Source organism: Hippopotamus amphibius, chromosome 1 (assembly GCF_030028045.1).
Source record: "Hippopotamus amphibius kiboko isolate mHipAmp2 chromosome 1, mHipAmp2.hap2, whole genome shotgun sequence".
NCBI classification, from domain to species: domain Eukaryota; kingdom Metazoa; phylum Chordata; class Mammalia; order Artiodactyla; family Hippopotamidae; genus Hippopotamus; species Hippopotamus amphibius.
Genome location: NC_080186.1, coordinates 19,127,501 through 19,149,942, shown reverse-complemented (window position 1 = coordinate 19,149,942; position 22,442 = coordinate 19,127,501). Strand labels below are relative to the sequence as shown.

At 37.1% G+C, this 22,442-nt stretch overlaps 1 protein-coding gene across 17 annotated transcripts in view; it reads right to left on the bottom strand.

The window, feature by feature from the left end:
* Positions 1-417: 417 nt before the first annotated feature.
* SRRM1 (serine and arginine repetitive matrix 1) overlaps positions 418-22,442 on the bottom strand; it is a 28,723-nt gene continuing 6,698 nt past the window's right edge. For 5 of the 17 annotated variants that reach the window (XM_057700373.1, XM_057700450.1, XM_057700473.1 and 2 more), the window contains 13 exons: positions 21,290-21,493; positions 20,652-20,840; positions 20,249-20,368; positions 17,973-18,247; positions 12,696-12,776; positions 12,080-12,166; positions 10,578-10,722; positions 10,167-10,208; positions 6,454-6,564; positions 4,137-4,601; positions 3,340-3,535; positions 1,654-1,863; positions 418-1,259 (listed from right to left, as the gene is read on the bottom strand). In XM_057700373.1, the coding sequence (XP_057556356.1) occupies positions 1,155-1,259; positions 1,654-1,863; positions 3,340-3,535; positions 4,137-4,601; positions 6,454-6,564; positions 10,167-10,208; positions 10,578-10,722; positions 12,080-12,166; positions 12,696-12,776; positions 17,973-18,247; positions 20,249-20,368; positions 20,652-20,840; positions 21,290-21,493 (2,230 nt within the window). In that variant the 3' untranslated portion in view covers positions 418-1,154. The remainder of the gene's footprint in view (positions 1,260-1,653; positions 1,864-3,339; positions 3,536-4,136; positions 4,602-6,453; positions 6,565-10,166; positions 10,209-10,577; positions 10,723-12,079; positions 12,167-12,695; positions 12,777-17,972; positions 18,248-20,248; positions 20,369-20,651; positions 20,841-21,289; positions 21,494-22,442) is intronic. The other 12 variants (XM_057700378.1, XM_057700387.1, XM_057700395.1 and 9 more) reach the window with 12 other exon arrangements.

Sequence of the window (22,442 nt, the reverse complement as noted above, 5' to 3'; positions counted from 1 at the left end):
CATTACGTATGTTCCAATCTCACTTTCCCTTCATGGCACTTACCACAGTAATTGCTAAAATAAAGATGGTAAGACAATTTCATCACCTTGTACATCCCTTGCCCAACCCTCACTCTGCCAAAGGTACCAAGGGGGTAAAAAATATAGGCACTGTTAAGATATCTAAGGTAGCTTTCCTGCAGTATTGAGATGAGTAAGTAAAAGTGAGTGGTCAACATTTTTAAATTTAGAAATTTATTCTGTTTAATCCACAAGCTTTATATAGCTTTAGTTTAAAAAACAAAAACAAAAACAAAACAAAACAATGAAAACAAGACACTATTTCAAAGTCTGGGCCCTTTCAGCTTTCCAAATACAAGAGCTCTGAAAGTTGTATATACCAGTCGAAAGAACAAGACAAAATTATAAATGGAGCCATGACATTTCATAAAACAAAATTTTATATAACTGAAGGATCCTTCCTGGGACTAGTTCATTGCCTTTATTAAAAAAAAAAATTAAAAACAAAACAGAATAGAATGAAATTCCAGTGTTCCAAATCAACTTGTTACACATCAATATAACCCCACAGTGTCCTGGCAAACAATATGCTTTCATTTTCTGTCTCATCCTAGAGCTCGAATCCTGATTCGTTTCAGCAGAGACTCCACAGGCAACAGGAAAGATTGTGGCATTAAAATATTCATTTATACTTTTGTGGTAGTTCAACAGTGGTCTTATTTCTGGGCAAGCTTGCAAACCATACAAGGTTGGAAGCATCATAACTTAAATGGGTGCTAAGACTCAAATGAGAAAAAAGGAAAAAAGAAAGAAAAAGTAGAAAGAAAAACCTCTGGGAATAGCCAGGGGCATTTAAAGGAACCATACGAATGCCAACAATATTTAAACCCCCTTTTTTAAAAAGGGGATTTTTTTGGCTTAAAATATTTCACTCTAAATGAATTTATGTCAGCTGTCAATGAAAGAATGTCACTAATACACTGTGGACACCTTTTGCAATGTAAATCCATGCCCTTTTTTTTTTACACGGTGAACTTCAACCTAGCAATTATTACAACAAATGTTATAGTCTAAAGCTCAAACACATTTTAGCAATTTTGAAATTGAATTGCGTACAAACCAAATAAAATTTACATCATAACAAACATTTCCACCTAGGACTGTGGGGACACTTGAGCCTTCCGCATTGATCTCAGGGCCTTTTCACGCAGGTGCTTTTCTAAGTCATCAAGGTTATCTTCAGCCTCACTTTCAGTCTCCTAAAAAAACATCCAGAAGGGTCATATCGTTAAATCTTGAGACACTGGTGAGAGATGCTGAGTACAGAGAAGAATAAAATTCTTGTGATGTCTGCACAACTCCATGAATATACCAAAAATCATAAAATCACTATACTTTAAATGGGTGAGTTATATGGTATGTTTAACTATACTGAAGTCCTTTTTAAAAATATACATTAAGCTTTTTGGACACCATTCATATTCTTATCTTTAACCTGAGCAAACTCCTGCTCTTGGTAGGTGGTCATGAGAAACCTATCAGAAGAGTTCACAGCTGGGCATCCAATTATTAGAAAAAAAATTACTTAGTTGCTTCCCAAAACCAAAGGATTTAGCTATCTGCATAAACTGCCAAGACAGTGTTCATAAATACCTTCTTAGGCTCTGGCTCTGCCTCTGGTTCTTCCTGTGCTGATGTGGTTGTGGGAGCAGCAATGGCTGCAGGGGTTACAGCAGCTGCAGCAGCTGCAGCTACAGCCTTTTCCTTCTTATGTTTTTTGTGCTTCTTGTGCTTCTTATCCTTTTTGTGTTTCTTGTCCTTCTTTTTCTTCTTTTTCTTTCCACCCCCTTCTGGGTCTGAATTCTAGAACCCAGGAAAACAAAAGGAATAAAATCAACCTGTCAAACTAAAACACCAACTGGACTAATCTCAGGATTTCATGTGGCTTCAGGGGGGAAGAAGGCCCAGGACCAAAAACCACCAAGAAAAGTACTCCTCAAGATGGGAACCACCACTGAAAGCAAAGAATTCCAAGAGTTGAAACGGACCTTGAAGGTACATGATTTTAAAAAATTTCCCCAACTAACCTCACACTAAACCAGGTCTCCCAACCACAACTTATGAATCAGGTTTCCAAAACTGGCCTGAGTTAGGGTCTACCTCCAGATGTAAGGAAAAGCACCATGTGCAAAAGGAAAAAAGTCTCTCAACTCAACTAGGCCTGAGCTGAATTCTGGTTCCTGAACCTATTAAACTATCTGACCTCAGATGAATTGCTTGACTTGTTCCGAGGCCTTTCTGTCAATCCAAAATGGATAACCACCTGATCTATCTCTAGAATGTGGGTGGTTTGTTTTCTACTGCATATATTTCAAACTTAAGCAAAGGGTAGGCTCTGCTATCATTGCATCTAGTCTGTAATTTTTAAATCTCACATTTCTAAGCAATTACTTAAAATTCCTCAATCCAGTTAGTCTGCACAATAATTCAATCATATTAAGATGGACATCTAGCCACTGATTTTATACAATACAGGAATCTGCCATGATGAGATTAATGAATCACCAAAAAAAAAAAAAAAAACCCAGTAAGCTCCAATATTTTAATATCCCAATGATATTTAAACTTGACAATGTAAAAACAAGAATGCTATTATTTACATAGCTTGCCAAAGATAAGGTTATATGGGACAACAAAGTACTTTCTACCCCATCTAATGTTTCACAAGTTGTAAGGTTCATTTTTTATTATAGAAATAATGTATTTACACGGTAGGAAAAATAAGAACATTAGGATGTAAAGAAGAAAAATTAAGATCACTCATCATTCTCCTAACACATAACCACCGTTGACATTTTGGTATCTTCTTGTGATAATATATTTTTTCTTTATAAAAAGGTGATCCAAAAAAAAAAAGAAAAGGTAATCATACTAATAGACATGATCTAAGACTGAAACTTTTATTGACTGTGTGATCACAACTATCCCCAAACCTGTCAAACACTAGAGAAAACAGCAGAAACACAACTATTTTTCTCCTAGATAAAAGAATCAAGAGTAATTTTTTTTCTTCCTGGTTTTCTAAACTGTCTATATAGTCCAATCTTCACTACCAATACTATGGAATTTAATAGTATTAGACATATCGCAAATCAGTGGATGTTTAGAGTACTGAGCATGGACTGTGATGCAAACACCACCACTTAATTTATGCCTCCTTCTGAAGTTCACCTGAACCATAGAAAATAATGCTCCTCTGAACTACAAATGACAGAAAACTCTCTCCTTCCAAGTGACAACGTACAATTATAAAGGATGTCCAAAACAATGCAGACATACCCTTGCCGGTGATGGGCTTGGTGTTGGGCTTTTAGCCTTTTTAACCGGTACAGCTGGGGACCAGTTGGTAGAGGGCGACTGAGACTGGACTGGGGATGGAGGTGCTGGGGGTTTTTTAGCTGCTGGCTCAGGAGATCCAGAGACAGATCGGGAAGATGAGACCCTCCTTACCGACTGAGGACTTGGTGAGGCAGCTCTGGAAACAGAGGGAAAAAATAAAACATTTAAAATCCAAAACAGATCCTTCTTTCTTAAGAGAAAACAACCAACTACCATTATACAACCAGATCACAGACTTTAAATTATTTTACAGCGCTTAGTTAACTGGTTGATTGTACTAACACTTATCAATTCTTATCATTTAAGTCTCCTAGAGAGTACTTCAAGCCCCATGATCCTCTATCCATTCTGTTACTAGTTCTTTCTGTATAAAATTAGTAACGTCAGTTCCTATATTTAAGACTGCTTTTATTAATCTTACATGGACATGCGAGAAATACCCTATGCATCGCTTCACAGCTGGGTTTCGAAGCACACTTCTCAATAAACCTAATATCCCTAAGAACCAAGTAAAATCCTATGGTCTTCAGCTTATATCATGAGGAACTACCCTGAAAACAGAAAAGGATCTATGAATAGGACCTAGAATTTGCCCTTAAAGTTTGTATTCACAGCTATTCTTTTCTGTGATTTCTCAGTTAAGGGCAGAGGCAGTGGTGGTGGTGGTGGTAGAGCTTCCAAACATAAAGAGCTATGCAAGTTAGTGTTCCTAATCAAAAAGGATAAAACATTTTTACTTTTTTGTCTTTTTGGGTTCCGGAGTCCTGGAGACTCTCCTAATGGGCCTAGAACTTGGAGATGGGGACTGCCTTCTCTGCGGTGAGGACGATGCTCCTCTCCGAACAGCTGGAGGACTTGAGGAGGTCTGAGGAGCTCGAGGCCGTGGTGAGGGCGAATGCCGTTTGTTTAGTTGTGGTGACCGGGCCTCCCGGGTAGATCGGCTCGGGGAAGACCCTTTCCTATGCTTTGATGACAACGAAGGAGAACGTCTCTTGGTGACCGGGGAGCTTCTTTGTTTGGGAGGTGGCGAATGGGAGACCCGACGCTTTGGTGGTGGAGATGGAGATGCCCTTCGTTTAGGAGGGGGAGGGGGTGAAGCTGTTCTTCTCTTTGGAGGCGGAGAAGGAGAGTATCTCCTCTGTATTGGAGGAGAGTATCTTCGTGGGGAAGGTGAGCGACGACGTGGGGGAGGAGAAGGAGTCCTAGGAAAAATACATCATTAAGCTGAAAGGTACAACAGACTAGAAACAGAATGCAAAAAAAACTATGCACTTACAGCACCACACAAAGAGAATATTTCTAAGTGGAAATGTCACGCCTTTAAATTCATTTAAAGTAACAAACAAACAAAATCACTTAGTAAATTCCTGTTTACCCTAGATAACTACAAATAGGACATTCTGGTTAATGGAGAAATTTTAGTTTTCAGAGTGAATTCAAATTTGTCAGAAGTCATTTAGCACGATCCATATAGAATCAATTTAATATTTTTTGAGAAGAGAATCTTGCATTGCTCTGAAGCTGTGAAAATCCACTATCACTATGTAGTAACTAGATAACTACATTAGCAAGACCACTGACTTGTTCAACTTGAACTCAAGAAGTCTGTGCTTTAAATAGCTCTCCTGTGAGCGGGGTACCCTCTCTAAACTGGTGTTTGGACTCTGTATTAATAATTAGTGCTCACTTGCACAAGCTTTAAAAGATATCTCTACCCTGCCCCCACCAAGAGAGACTTGCATTTTTTGGTGTCAAAGGGTAGTATTCGACGGAAGTCTACTGCTAGGCAGAATGCATCCCTGTCAAAGTCCCACTTGGCCTTCCTCTTAATGCTTAATCCCTAGGAATTAAATCTCAATATAACATTCAGTTTCAATGGCCTGATTTTCTCCTGAAATGTTCAGACCTTGAGCTCAAAATATTTTCCTGCCTAAAAATCAGCTTTGGGAAGGCCATACATTGGGCAACAACGTATAGTTTTCCATTTTGCCCTTATTATTTAATAACTCTGAACCCCCATTTCCTCACCTGAAAAATGAGAATACCATCTACTAAGCAAGATCATCTTGAGGATGAGAGATGAGGTACATAAAGCATCTAACGCTTTACCTGACACGTAACAGGCATTCAGGAGTGGTAATACCCACTATACTGCTTGGTAATGTGTTGAGCAATTTTTAACACTCTTTAAAAATTTTTTCCCTTAACTTTTATTTTGAAATTATTTTTGATTTATAGAAGAGCTGCAAAAATAGTGGAGACTTGCCACTTAATATCTCATATAACCACAGAAAAATTACCAAAGCTATTAAATTAACCTTAGTGCTAACTTCGTATTAACTAAAATACTAATGCCACCCCAGTTTTTTCCACTAATGTCCTTTTTCTGTTCCAGGTTCCAAAAATCAGGTTATCATGTGTCCTTAGTTTCCACCAATCTGTAACTGTTCCTTGGTCTCAACCAACCATGGACTGGAAATACTTGAAGAGAAAAAAAATTCAGAAAGTTCCAAAAAGTAAAACTTAACTCCCCGGTGTAAAGTTAGTATTTTTTCCCTCTGTAATCACTAGAGCGATTCTGCCTTTTAATTTAACAAGTATACTGATAAATGGTTATCAATTTATACAGCTGACCCTTGAACATGGGTTGGAACTGCATGGGTCCACTTATATGTGGATTTTTTTTTCAATAGTGCAGTACTACACAATGTGCTGTTGGCTGAATCCGCAAATACGGAGGGCCAACTGTAAAGTTATACCTGGATTTTCAACTGCATGGAGGGTCAGTGCCCTTAATTCCCCGCCTTGCTCAAGGGTCAACTATATTCACAGTGTTCAACCATCATGACTCCCCATTCCCATTCCATTAGGCACCACTAACCTACTCTCTATCTCTATAGATTCATGTGTTCTACAGACTTTTCGTGTAAATGGAATTGTGTAATATGTGGTATTTTGTAAACAGCTAAGCAATGCCACTCGAATAAAATATTTCAATCACAAAAGATTCAAAGTTGCTCCAATTAGCTCCCACTAGCCTAACTGATAAAGTACCTTCGTCGTGGTGGTGGTGTAGGAGACCTGCGTCGACGAGGCGGAGGAGCAGGAGAAGGAGAACGTCGCCTTCTGGTAGGTGGTGGGGAGGGACTTCTCCTCCGTCTACCACTAAGCCAAAGAAGAATGACAGTTGATTCAGAGGTAGCAACATTTATAACTAAGTGATCAAGACAATTTAGTTTCAATCGTTGTTAACCCAAAGTGCAGCAGCTGTCACTCTATCCCTCAGAGCAGTGTTTCTCAAACTACAGTGTAGTTAGTTAAGACCCTGGGTGAGAACTAGGATTAAAAAAAAAATAAAGAAGAAAGAAAAAGAAAAGAAAAAGAAAAAGAAAATCAAAGTGCTTTCAACTTGTAGTAGGGTAAATTTTGTTTTGTGAAATTTTTTTTCAGTATGTAAATAGGCAGTGCCTGGAGTCATGACATAAAACATTCTTAACATGACACAAAGTGGAAAAAAGTCTGGAAAAAAGTCTGAAAACACTGCCTTAGAGTATTGCTTTCTAACTAGAATGCACATCAGAAACAGCTGGGAAGCTTATCTGAACTTTGTGTTCACCAGGTTTGGGTTATGGTCTAGCCAGTATATATTAGAAAGGTTCTTCAAGTGATTTTTGATTCCTTATTAGGAACAACTGCTTTAAAGTAGAAAAATACAATGTTCTAATAAAGATATTTAAAATTTAAGGCCCAAAGTCTGGGTGTCACTGCTCCAAGTTCTTGATTTTTTAAAAACTATGTTGCCATGGTTCAAGAGTTGCATACTATTAACTAGAAACATTACCCCAAAGACAAAAAGGACCAAAGCTGGCTGAGCACTAAAGCCATCACTGGGAGCAACGTGGTTAAAATACAGATAAGAATTACACACTTAACCAGTTAACACAAAAAGTACACTTGAAAAATATGATTATAATCAACTGACTAACTCATAGTAGTCTCCCAGGAGACATACTAAGATCAATAAAATACTAAGCCAGTTTGACATCTATTGCCTAAGTTTGTATATACGATGTAGTCAAATAATGTACATTTGACCCTTAAATAATGTGGGAGGCTTGGGCTTCTGCATTGGCAGACTCGATCAACCAAGGCTCATGGAGTACTACAGTATGTATTTATTGTTTAAAAAAAAAAAAAAAAAAAAAAAAGGCTCGTGTGTAAGTGGACTAGCAGAATTTAAATGCATGCTTTTCAAGGGGCAACTGTAATTAGTTCTTAATTTCTTGCCCAGTATAGGATTGATGCTTCCTGTGAATTTGGAAGTATTTTCTAAAGTTTATTAGTCTTGATTCCCCATTAAAACTAAGGAGAGTTCATTAACAGAACAATGAAAATCCTTACATTCACTAATAAATTTAATTTTTAATTTAAATTTGCTTATGCCTTGTGGGGACTAAGACTTCACTTTGAACAGATTTAAAATATAAACTACAAGAGGCAATATATCAAGACAGATAAGCTTCAGACGAAATGCAGAAACCGAATTATTAATTGCAAGAAAGAAAGAACAGTAAAGGAGAAGCCACTGTACTAGGAGGGCTAATGTGAGAATTACGGGACCTAGAGAAACAGAGTGGACTACAGTATTGTTTCAGTAAGTAATAAAGATTTCAAATGGGAAAAGACATTTGGGTTTTGACTTAAAAAGAAAAACGAAGGTTTACACTTGCAAACTTTGAGGATGAGATGATATAAGGCAGAGCTCCCAATGTGTTATCAACAGGTATAATAGCACAAGAGGCTACTACTGTTGATTGTGACTTCTCTTTTAAAATATTCTCATAAAAAATTTAACTGAGATTAGAATCTACTATGATACACTAAGGACCTGAGATATCTATTCTGCGCCTCAGTTTCATTTGTAAAGTGAAAGGCTTGCAGTAACTAAAAAGTTCCTTTCAGTGATGACCTTCAATGTCCTATGTTTCCATGTGAGAAAATAATCAAAAAGAGAGTAAGAATAAAACCATAACTTGTTAATTAAAAAACAAAAGCAAACCCCCAAAACCCATAACCAAACCAGCACACTTTAGGAACTACAAGAAAAATCTGATAATGATAATCACTTATAACTGGATTCTTGACACCTGATGGCCCTATGACCTGAAGGCTACAGTTTCTTACTTGAGCTGATATGGCATACATTTCAGGGGTTTAAAAGGAAGGCTAAACATTTTCTAGTTACTCTGAATACTAATGCCAACTCAAGCCTTCAACTGTGTGTAGAAACTATTGAGTAGAGAAGTCTCCCTCTACCCATATTGTGGGAGAACCAGTTTCAGTAAGCCTCAAAACATGAAGTAGCCCTCAACCCTCAAGTATGTAGGAATACACAATTCCTATCAGAACAAAAACAGCTTGTTATCTCTGCAGTGACCTCTTCAAAACCACTTCACTTCAGTAGTCAGGCTGGTAATGAAGACAATAAGTTACAGGTACAACTACCTTTTTACACTAAGTATGATCAGCATATCCTTCACTGTTAAAGGAAGGAGGGTTCAGTACCCAAAGACAAATGTTTAGAATCATGAAAAATGCTGCATTTTTCAATCTTTAAACTTTATATATGAAATATTCAGAGCGAGGCTGTATTTCCCTTCTTAAAAATACAATACTAAAGTGTGATTCCAAATAATTCTTCCTCCATCTCTAAATCCTAGATACTTGATGACCATTTCTGACATCATTAACCATAATTTGGGGTGGAAGGGGGTGGGGTGGGGGAATCTTACCACTAACCTTATTCTGTAAAGCAATTTTTTAGCTGCTTTACTAGTAATTTTACAGAAACCAGGGATAATTACAGTTGGGAACAGAATAATTTTGCATCTACTCCTTTAAGGTATCTATTTTTTATCGTCAACTAACTTCTACAGCACAAACACACTGCTTTGCTCCATCACATACACTGCCAACTGGTTCCAAAGAACCTTTCCAGGAAAACACTCATTAATTAGTGAGACTACCTAAAACAACACAGATTCAAAAACTGAGCTATAAAGAGGACAATGTGAAAGTTTCAGGAAGGATAAATGCTTAGGAAATTTAGTGGCAGCTAAGACCTCAAAAAGCAGAAGACTAGCAAAGAAAGATAGTACAGCATCATGGTGAAATGATATAATGTCAACGGTACAGGTCTAAGATCTCGCTTTGTCACTTTGTAGTCCTAAGAAACTCACTTACTGCTTCTGAGCCTCTGTTTTCTCACTTATGAGATATGCCTGAATTAAAGATTTCTATGTATCACCTGGCTCTAAAATATTATGGCCTTAGGGTCACAAAGACCGCGATGATCAAGGTTCCAAAAGGATATGCAACTTACCTTTCTACTATAGGAAACACTGAACAGGGCCAGAGACTTACAGTCATTTTTTAATCTTTTAAATGTCCCTCCCACGTTTTTCTTGCCTTCCCTGTAGTCAACACAAAGTTCCTCCCCATTAAATCTAATAAGGAGCTATTATTATTGCCCTATCTCTTGGAAAGACCTCAAAAAGCAGAAGACTAGCAAAGATACTGACACTCTAAAATGAACAGTGTTTATGTTTATCAGTAATTTGATGTGTAAGAAAATAAAATCAAAGCAAAACAACTGAGGAACTTCTCCAGTCATACCCTGTAAACCTCAGAACGGAACGTTTAACAGTAAAATAAGTCACTAAAACTTTGACATGTAACCCTAATTTACAAAATAGCATCTAACCAACCTTTTAGTCATTGGCGATTGCCATCGCTTTCCCATCTGCATCCTGAGAGCAGTGGAAAAAAACAAATGTCAAGAATTCCATTCACCAAATTAATTACTTCAATGGAGTTAAGTACCACTAATGTAGATACATTTTTTTTAAGATGTTCAAATATGGTCAGGAGTTAATGCTATGATTTAACTGGTCTATTCTAGTCATGCACACATACAACATGCTGGTACAAAACTTACTAAGTTTTCATTAAACAGTAATGACCACCAAACAAAGAAAACCCAAATACCCCCAAATCTGACCATTTCATACTGTGAGTTCTTGAAATGAGGGAGCTAACCAAATTCTAAATAAGCCCACAGCCCATCCCTTAAGTCATGAAGTTTTATCACAACTACAGAATACTAGTGAAGACATTACCGAGGGGAAGTCTCTTTCTGGCGCTTCCGAGGTGATGGAGAGGCACTCCGGGAAGGGGAATGTCTCCGCCGCCTGCCTACCTCACCGTTCTTCACGTGGGACCTTTTGGGTCGTTCATCTTCTGAGGAAGAGGAGGAGCCAGAATCTATAATTACACAATAAAAAAATTTACATCAGGTCTATGCTTAAAAGAGTCTGTCTACGTTTTCAGAATCTAAGCAGATGGAGTGTCCAAATTAGCAAATCAAGTCCACTAACATAAGCAAGCACATATACAAGCCATTAGTTCTGAAAAAAGGCAATATCAACATGTGCTCAACGACTTGAAAGTCAAGCATACATAAATATACATTATATAACTAGGTTATACAAATCTTTTCCATAGTGCAATCCAACAAGACACACTGTCCCTTAAGAATCTAGTGATTTTCAAATAAAAAGCTTGAAAAGCATCTCAAGCAATTACTTAATTCTTGTTACTCTATGTACTTTTAAGGCTACTGAAAGTCTTGCTAGGATTTGAATAATTTACTTCATATCCCTATTATTTATAGGGATATGAAGTAAACAAAATGCATGTGACATCTCCTACAGATCTGGTACAATCAAGGACTGCAAAGAGAAAAACTTCATTTGTATGTGGCTTCCTTAAAAGTCCCAAGTACCAAAGAATATCCAAAATTTATACACATTTTCAAACATTCCCACTATTAACCTCATCTTAAGAGTTGCAAAAGCTGTATACTTTTTAACTGACTTAATGCCACCATAGGATACTTTGGTTTCCATTTTATAAATGAAAACCAAAAGTAGTTTCTAGACTCAGTCACAAATACCAACTAAGCTAATAAAATAAGGATATTTGGTTTAAAAATCAGGTTTCTGTGTACCTACTTTTTAATTCAGAAGTTCCACTTCTAATTATTATTTTATAGATATACTCACGTAAGCACATACACACAAGAAAACTAGAAATAACCTAAATGTCCAAACTAGGCAAGTGGCTCAAGAGATGATAGCATATTATCAAAATTTTAAAAAACGCTACAGCTAGTAAATAAATGAGCTAGATCCTTATGAACTAACAGGGAAAAATGTCTAGATATAGTAAGTTAAAAAGGCAGGCAATAAAATCTACAGTTTGAGCCTGTGTTGTTTTTTTTTTTTTAAACCACAGACACTTATACATGCACAGAAAATTTCTGAATAAAAGCTTTGAGGAGTAAGACTGAAGGTTGAGGAAAGAAATACACTTTTCCAATTTTTACTCCCATTTTGTTTGCTGTACTTTAAAGATCTATTACTTTTATAACAATTTAAAAGAAAAGTAAGTTTTAAGAAAGTACTTAATTCTGAAACCCCAAAACTAACACTTCCTCCTAACACATTTCTAGGAATATTTCTCCTAAGTATTGATACATTCACTACACTTCCGGATATTTTTATCTCAAGTATTTTTATTAGGATATGCAGAGGGAAAAAGATGTAACCAGTGCCCATACCGGATGAAGACTGCTGGTTCTGTCGTCTATATTGGCGTCTCTGCTGCACAGAATCTGCCGCAGCCATTTTGCCACCTTTATCTTCTTCTGAAAGATGGATGCATTTAGAAAGTGTTTCTTTAGTTATGCATACAGAAAATGTAATATATTTGAATTGGGAAATGGTCTCCTAAACCTTTATCCAGCTGCGTCAAGCAATATAGCTACTCTATTTTTTTTAATAAAAGAGGAGCTTAAAATGCCAATTTAAATGTTAATTTGGACTAGCTTTATGATATATAATAAAAATAAACTTATTTTGGCATTTGTGACAGTTCAGGCTGTGTGCCACACACTTTATAAGCATCATTTCAGTTAACCACCAAAGACCTAAAGGATGGTACTGTTATTTGCATTTCAGAGATGAAAGAAAACAGTGCCGGGGGGGGGGAGAGGAAGAGGCTCAGATAAATTAAGTAATTTAAGCAAACAAAAAGTAGTGGAGCTGGGGATTCAAACAGGCTGGTCTGACTTCAAAGTCCTTTTAACCATTAAGCCATAACCTATAATTAATCTTTAACCAGAATCTAATTCAGCTTAACAAAACAAAACAAACAAAAACACAAAAAACACTTACCCGATTCAGATAACTCTACTTTTCTAGGCTTGGGTGCTGGTGAAGGGGACTCTCTTTTCTCAGTACCTTTATGTTTTGTCACTAAAAAAAGAGAGAAAAAAAAAAAAAGAAAAACAACAAAAACAACCCCCACTTATATACATACAGAAACAAAGCAAAAAGCTATACATCTTAAGAGTGCCAAACACTACACATCTTAACAGTACAAAAAGAAGTGTGACTATCCTCATAAATATTTTACTGCCAATTAAAATGTTCCTATAAGATCTTGTTGTCATTATCTGAAGTAGAAGCAAGAATTTCTAAATGTTTGGTGAAAAGCCTCAGAAAGTTCTAAAATGATTCTCCAATTTTCAAATCTTCAGATTCTCCCAAGAGAAACAGTTAAGAGAAATTGGGAGGTGCTGTTTCTGAGTAGAACAAGCTTTATGCTATATACAACATTCAGCTCAGTAAAGTAAACCTCTCTGTACTACCCTACAACTGAACACACAGCCTGGACTACAAAGACCTCATCAACATAAGAGCTTTTAAGCGCCCACTACAGGTTGGTTCAAAAAAGTAATGAAGATAATAAATGATTAAGACAGAAGATCTGATTAAACTTTCACAGAGAAAAATATCTGGTCTGGAGAAGAGGAACAAATTAGTAACTTAAGAGGTTGAAGGCTCTAGAGCACAGCCTTCACAACAGCACGAGGGACTTTAATTACCTGTAAAAAAGTAAACTTCCACAATGGTAAAAATATTAAATGCTAAGGCTAGAGGATTCTTCCCAAAGCTTTATTAAAAAAAAAAGTAACCTCAACCAAAGTCATGTAGGTAATTTAAGTGAACTAGGATCTGAATCCGAGACACTTTCTATGGTATAGGCTTTAATTTCTAACAATTACTCTCTCTGTTTACACTACTATCCCATTGCTTCAACTAAAATCAAAAGTATACACAGAGATAATCATTAATCTTGGGACTTCTCTAGTGGCACAGTGGTTAAGAATCCGCCTGCCAACACAGGGGACACAGGTTCAGTCCCCAGTCTGGGGAGATTCCACATGCCACAGAGCAACTAAGCCGGTGCGCCACAACTCCTCAGCCTGCACTCTAGAGCCCATGAGCCACAACTACTGAGCCCCCATGTTCTGCAACGAGAGGCCACCGCAATGAGCAGCCCGCACACCGCAAGGAAGAGAAGCCCCCTGCTCGCCACAACTAGAGAAAGCCATGTGCAGCAAGGAAGACCCGACACAGTCAAATAAATAAATAAATTTTTTTTTTTAAAAAAAGTAATTGATCTTACCCTAGATTAACCTGAAACATCATTTGGGAACATTCCTCTAAGAACTAAACTTGAAAACAATATGGGGGCTTCCCCAGTGGCGCAGAGGTTAAGAATCTGCCTGCCAATGCAGGGGACACAAGTTTGAGCCCCGGTCCAGTAAGATTCCATGCCGCAGAGCAACTAAGCCCATGAGCCACAACTATTGAGCCCATATGCCGCAACTACTGAAGCCCGCAAGCCTAGAGCCTCTGCTCTGCAACAAGAGAAGGCACGGCAATAAGAAGCCCATACACTGCAATGAAGAGTAGCCTCTGCTCAGAACTACAGAAAACCCGCTAGCAACAACAAAGACCCAATGCAGCCAATAATAAAAAATTAGAGGAAAAAAAAAAAACAAACCAGTATGATTCCCCTGAGGATCCTTACACCTGCTTTTGTTTAATTAAAGCAATTAACATGGAATGTTTAATCCAGAATTTAGATACATTTAACAGACACTCATTCAGAATTCTGTAAAGGCTTATTTATTCTAAGGGGCAGTAACTTAGCAATCTACTCATCTTTGCTGAAGTAATCCAACTGAAGAATTTACCACTATATTTTTAAAATAATCAGCATTTTATTAATTCTACCTAATAAGCCTTTTGGACAAATCACTGGATTGGGTAAAGAATCCAGTGATTACATAATTCAGTGATTATCTAATTATCATGAAATACAGTAGCAAGACTGCATTTAAAACTTGCATTTTAACAAATTCAAAGACATGAAATAGAAACGCCTTTAAATTTTCAAGGATTCAAAGCTATTTTTCGGGTCAGTACTCTTTATTTTTAAGTGTCAGTTAATCTTCAATTCTTGAAAAAATATTACAAGCATCTAGTTATAAACCCAAATGTCAAAGTACCATCTTAGAGAACTGGGTTCCAAAATGTGTTTGGGACTTGGTTGTTTGGATGCCATAATGCATTTTCCCCTAATAAACATGAAAAATGTGGTTATGCTTGCTATATAGTTGGCAAATGTCTATTTAGTAAATAATACAATTGAACTATAACATTGTTTTCCCCCCATGGAAAATTGTATTTGGAGTTTTACCCTGATTTAATCTCTCAATAATGGCCTGGCTGAAAGTCTTTAGTCACTGTTGACATAATCAGCATTAAACAAGTATCCATTACATACCCCCTACTCTGGTTTAATAAGACTGACTGAATCATAGCATTAATATTATAAATGTTTCACCTATCTTTGCTTGACTCGATAAGGTTTTTTAAGTTTATTTTAAATTTATTTTTATGTTAATATTGTTTCATTTTTAGTATTTAAGAGGCAAAATCATTCTAGCATGAAGTCTGAAATCTCCCAAGTCAACTGAAAAATCAGATTTTTAAATTTACTTCAACAGTCCTATTAATCATTAATCTTGCAGACTTGCTCAAAAGATCACCTGTAAAAATAAGTCACTCTGTGACCAGAATTAGTAAAATAATTATTAAGTATCTACAGAGCACAATTCATATGGCTACACTGATCTAAACTCAAAATTGTCACCACCACCATAGGTATAGATCCTCTGTAAACATATTTCATTAAATATTCCACTGATTTCAAAGCACTGTTTTATGTACTAACATAATTTAACTGTGATATGGCAACAATTACAAAATGCTTCCTGAGGACCCTTTCAGATGAAAATATGTATTATACTCCAAATAATTTACCTCTAATTCTCCAAAATAGTTTTCTTGCCTCCCTCCCACTCTATTCACCTGCTATTAATAGCAGAACCTGAAAGCCCTGACTGATGACTACCACATGAAACACAAAACTAAAATCTATCACATTTCAATGTTATCAATGCTAGTAGCAATTAGAGATGCAAGCAAGGAATTTCTGATAACATACTACCAGGTACAGAAGCTGGAAAACTTTACCCTGCCCTCCACCTTCCCCCTTTAGCAATCAAAACAGGCATTTGGGGGTAGGAAAGTTGGAAAGTGTACATTTCTCAACTGGGAATGAGAACCCAATTTCTAGTCCTTGCTGGGTGACCTCGACCAAATCACTTAGCCTGAGAATCTATTTCTCGATGACAATCTCTGAAGTCTTTCCTAGTTCTGAAATTTCATCACAGAGGGTTGGGATCATTTTACTATAAAAAGCTATTTACTTCCACGTAGTTAGAACCAATATCCAACTTCAATGGACAAAAGGCAGCCTCTCAATACACTGCCCACAGTCTATCTCTTTGGTTGGGTTTTGTTTGGACATGGAAGACCTGTCCCATAAGCCACAGGAATATAACTGGCCCTTTTCTTCCACCTTGACTTCTCTCCTATGTACATATCCACTGTGACGTGTTTCTGAAAAAGTAGCAGCCCACTCTTCCTGACAACATATTAAAACACAAGACGTTGGTATCTGTGCAGACCCTAACAAAGGTAAGAATTCTTAACAATCAACCTATTTAACAAGGATTCAGTCCTCCTGCTCAGGTACTTTTATTACCTTTTGGCTATATGATGTAAATAGAAAAACCATAATCTAATGTGTTTTTACAAAGGTGGGAACACTCATACTATTTTTTTCTAGATAACTTTCTGGCTCCAAACATCATAAGAAAAGAAAAAATACGTCAGGACAACAGGCATCAGATTTGGACACAGTGACTGGAAACCGTTTTGAACAAAAATATGGGACATATTAAGAAAAGAAGTGGTCCTAAGACACCCCTTCCAAACTTAGGTGTGAACCTGGAAGACCTAAAGGTTTCTCTATTTTTATCCAGCTGCCCTAAGGGCCAATGCAACAAAAATGACCACATAGTATTTAATTACGTTTTCAGCAAATTAACCTGTTAAAGTTCAAAAAATAATCTACTCGTTACTCTTTACAAATAACCATCATCTGCCAGCCCCACTCACTCTGATAGCTTGTCTATACGTCACAGTAATGGAGTTCAAAAAAGCAAAATCTGCCTTTCTAGATATTGCCACTTTGCAGGGTTGTGGGGCCAGGGGGTGGCGGTGGGGTGGACACAAATGAAGCAGCAGGGTGCTGATTAGATATCCTGCTCTCATCAACTTCACAAAAACATACAGTCAAGATTTTGCCTGGGATATCCCCGTTTTCTTCATTTATAGCCTGAAAATTTTAAATCTGATCAGAGCAACCCCAGTATATATTAGTCTACAGATTGCTCCTTAAAATCCAATTACTGTGATAGTTCTTTTAAGATCTCCCCCCTCCCCCACTACTCACCTATCAGGCTGTGTTTATCACCCCAGTCCTAAACACCAGAGGCCCAATTCAAATGGATACTATAGTTTTTCTCCATGTGTATTTAATGCTAAAGAAACAAACCCCAACAGACCACAACCTTCACTCAGACTAACACAGCATTCTACTTGCCTGGCAGGATCACAGATCATAAATTCCTCAGAAATCAATCTGCAGAATAAAGCAAGGACAACACTGAAAAAACCCCTGCCTAGAGCCTAAATTAAAAAAACAAATCAGCTTTTAGGAGGACACCATGTCCCTCCCTAGGGAGTACAATGTGGCCAAGAAAGAATTAAAACAGAATATGAAGTCCTCAAGTAAGATATCAAACAAAAAATCTGCAGCGTAAAAAAAAGTTAACTGGTCTCATAGTAATAAAATGATCCCTTACCATGACAACACAAACTTCGGTAAGTTATCCCAGCTCAAACAGCCCACAGCCGGTAATAGTACATTTCTCCACCTACTCAGTGCCAGAGGGCACTGCTAAAAACAGAACACTTTTACCTGTAAACTCTATTTCAACAAACTCCGAGAACTTAAAGCAGGAAAGAAAAGGTGAGCTTCTAAGCAAATTTACAAAATACGTGACATAGAAATACTACCCAGCAACTTCATACTTTCAAGGGAATAGGGGACAGACAACTGACTAGGTGTTCTGTGGCCAAATGAAGAAAGAAAGAACATGCTGTTTTTATGTGTTTGATTTTTACCTTTACCTGAAGTTCTCCCTGGAGAGACAGAAACACGACTTTTCCTTGTACGGTTTGACTGCTGGGGTGTTGGGGAATGACGGGTTTTTGGCGGTGGAGTTGCTGGAGGTGATGGCCTGTGCCTTCGCCTCGGAGGACTTGCTGAAGGAGATAACCTACGAGTTTTTCGAGGGGGGCTAGATGTCCTCTTTGGAGGCTTCTTTGGTGGTGACCGGGAACGAGAGGAAGAAGATGACGAGCTACTCCCAGACAAGGATGCTGATGAACGCCTTCTTCTGTGGAATAAAGTACTTGTGTTCATTAACCACATACCTACAGAGGATGACCTTACAGGCACGTACAGTTTACACAAAATACAGCTATTTTTATCCAACTTTTGAGTTTATGTAGCTAAGCACATAAATGAGATTTTTTTAACGTGAAACAAAACCATAACCTAGGACAGGAAACAGCTAGTTCTGAGATTAACTAAAGAACTTATTCTGATAAATGCTTCTGCTTGTCTTTCCAGTAGTTATAAAATATGTCAAGTGCTATAACACAATAACCAACCAGTCTCTTTCCTCCTTAGGAATAATATGAGTGTTTTGGAGTTTGCATACAAAATTTGGGTGGCAAAGTATTTTTTTCATTTAATAACACAATGTCAAGCAACCTTTACGTTGCATTAAAAAAAAAAACAAGATGTGCAAGATTAGGAATTTATTTAGCTACATAAACTTAGAAGCAGGGGACTCGAATTCTGCGGCAAAATTTGTGTTAAGTTCTGTTGCAATTATGTGTACCTGCAGAATTCACCTTTGGCGGAAGAATTCCTGAGAACCTGAAAAAAAGAAACCCTACCTTAAGTGTGAGATAAAAACTGGCCGAAAGGGAATCTTACACAATCTGCAAATTATCTTGACTGCTAAATGGCTCAGTAAACAATTAAAACACGCTGCTTGCAAAACTCCAGTATAAGAAGTAGCTGTTTCCACTAATCTTACGCTAGAGAGCACTAGTATTACTTTTCTCTTAAGGAGGAATAATCAACTTAGAAAAGTATGATGCCTAAACTGACTGACCATTTATATTTTTAATCTCAATTACAGGTAGTATCATCAATTGTGTAATTTTTAGTAGTAGTTATAAAAAATGGTTCGATATATCTTGACAAACCCGTCCCAAAGAAAAATATCTTTTTTATTTTTGCTTTATTTTGGCCACACTGTGCGGCTTGTGGAATCTCAGTTCCCCAACCAGGGCCTGAACCTGGGCCATGGCAGTGAAAGCACCGAATCCTAACCACTAGACCAACAAGGGAATTCCTGAAAAACATCTTTTTAAAAAATATGGGACTCTGAAAAATCTCAGACTGCAGAAACAAACAACATCACGCAGCTTGTATTTCTCCTCTTTTAGTTCCAAGTTGATATGGTTTCTTGAAAAAACCTTACAGACTCAAAACACTAAAAATTCTGTCCTAAGTACAACCTGAAGCACAATCATCAGTTCCTTCCAAAAACAGGAAAATGCATCATCAAGAAGGCACAAAACTCTGCTACCAGGGCACCACACCTCCACTTTGGGCAGGTATAGCAACAATTTTTTTTGTTAAGTGTTAGATCCTAACATTTTACCTTATGCTAATTTAAAAATGATTTTTAAAAGAGAACACTGGTATTGAGACTTTTATGCCTACTCTCTTCAAAAATAGATACCAAACTACTACTAATGGTTACATCTATGGAATGGGATTGTGGGTAATTGTCAATTCATTTTATTTGTTTGAACTGTTTATAAGTACTCATTACATCTTTAATATGAAAAAGATACATTAAAAAAGGTATAATGCAAATGGATTATTTTAATACTCATAACGCAGTTGATTGGCTCTGTAGTCACCTATATTCAGAAGCCAGGGGTAACTAAAAGCGAAAGGGAGAAGGTAGTCAATTCCCCTACTTGACAGGATATATTGGTAAGGTCTGAAAGAGTAAAGATTAACACGAATAACCAGTAAGATTAACACAAACTTACCAATAAAATGGTGAATTTCTTTTTTATTTTCCAACACTGGACTAGTGTTATCATTGAACAAATAACAGCGTTACATCTCAAATGAGGTATCTCTTTATAAGACATTATCTATTATTACTCATGAGTTGCTTTTTTTCCAGGGGAGCACTAATTCAAAGATTAGTCTAAAACAAACATGGTGTACTTTCGTACAACTGACAATTCCAAATTTAAAGAAACAAACAAAAAAACAAACAAGAAAACCCCCAAACTCTCACCGTCTCACTGGAGATCTACTCCTTCTATGCCTTGGGGGAGGAGGCATTCGTCTTGGTGGAGTTCTTCTTCGAGGAGATGGCCGTCTTCTTGGGCTTGGCCGTCTTCTAGGTGAGTATGATCTGCCGTAACAGAATTAGAATCTGAATGTCATGAGCAAGGAATGAATCCCTTAACATAGTTTTCTCAACAGCTACATTTAAAAATGGATGTCAAGGGACACAGTTTTCTATTTGTGTAGAGATTTTTAACAGAACATAGAAAGTGTCCTCAAATTGTTGCTGGAAATCTAAAGCATAACATTTGTGCCAAATGTTTTCTACTGCTTTGAAATAACTTACCTAGTAACTAGGAGAGGAGCACATAAAACCTAAGATGTATGCAGATCTTAAAGCCACTTCTCACCTCGATCGGGATCTATGGCGCCTTCTCGGTCGAGTATGAGAAGGAGAGCGAGAACGAGTCCGGGATCTTGACTTGGAACGAGACCGAGATCTTGGTCGGGTCTTCTCCTTTTCCTTTTTGGAGTTTTTCTCCGGAGAAGGTTCTTTAGGTTCTGGAACTGGTTCAGGCTTGGGAACTTTCAGGATGTCACTGTGTGGGGGGTGAAAAAAAAGCTCATTTTGAGTCTTTTTTTACTCAGACTCCTAAGTCTTAATACGATGAGATAAAAGTTATTTCTAAAGTTTTCAAAATCCATGAAGTTGTCTAGAAAGATATATATACATCAGTGAAGTCCAGTGAACCAACAATTCTAATCACATACATTTTTTTAAAAGTGCAAAGCTGTCCATAATATTGAGGGGGGGGGAGCAAGTTACAGTATACAAAATATCTGAAACACAACCAACAGATAGCACTGGTCACTTTTTGGTCATCTTACTTATACTCCCCTATACAATTTGAATTTTTCAACAAGCTAACTTTATAATTTAAAAAAGTCTACAATGAATACAAGTTTTTGACTCAGAGGAATCACAGTTACAATCACTTAATTACAGCCTAAAACTGTGATATTTATATATGAATTTTTATGTACTTGCCTAGTAGAAGTGGCCTCTTGTACTGAAGGTTCTTTTGCTTTCACTGATGGCTCTGGGAGCTCTGGAGTTTTTTCCTTCTTTTCTGGAGCAGGGGAGGGACTTCGGCTCTTGGTTCTGTGACGGGGAGATCGAGAATGACTGCGCTTTCTCTCTCTCCTGACAGGGGAAGATCGTCTTCTAGGGGAAGGAGATCTGGATTTGCGTCTAGGATGAAAGCAATTTTTTTTCAGGTTTTTTGAATAATGTGGATGGGGAAGATGGTCAAAAGGAGAAGTGAGATTAAGCTTTCTAATTAGACCATTATTGTTTATATCCGAGAAGTTCCCTATGGAAATAAGATATCCTATCATATTTACTTAATAGGAAAAGGGCCAAGAGAAAATCAGAAAAACAAGCAAATGAAGGATAACAACACTCTCCAGTATACCAGTTATAATAGAGGAACACACTGACCAAGGCTCTAGATTTAGGTTCTTAATCATTCCCAGAGATGGAGACCAAAGAACAACTTTTCTGAGGAAGAGGATGCGTAAAAGGAAATATATAATAAATCAAAAAAACAGAGCTTAGATGCAGACAGATCCTACCAGAGTTCATCAGGGAGACTGAATATATGTATTCCAGAAAAAATTACTAGTGCAATTAAAGCAATATGTTCTTCAGAAGACGATAAATATATCAAACTTGCATAACACAGCTTTTTCTGGAAGAGGAGAAGCCCCTTTTCCACTTCAACAGTAGTTTCCCTAACCTGAAGTAAAAATGTAGACCTGGTTCAAAAATAAATAGTTACCACTACGATTTGTGCGTAACTCTAGAAATACTGCTTCCCTGATAAGCACCTTTTAATATCACCTTTTAAAGGGGATGAAGATATTACCTCGTCTCTTTACTAATTCCAGCATTTATGAAGAATCCTAAAAATGAAAAGCCTAAAGGAATTCTCAACATTTAAAAATGGGAACCAAACCACAGTCTCAATGGAAGGAAGAAGAAAGCAAATGATCTGTTTTGGGTTCAGTACAACCATCTAAGAAATGTAGAACAGGGAATTAGGTAAGTACAACATGAAGAGCTAGCAGGTACAGATTTCTAATTAAAAAACTAAAAAAAAGAACTGGAGTACATTAAAATAACTCAAAAATAATTTAAA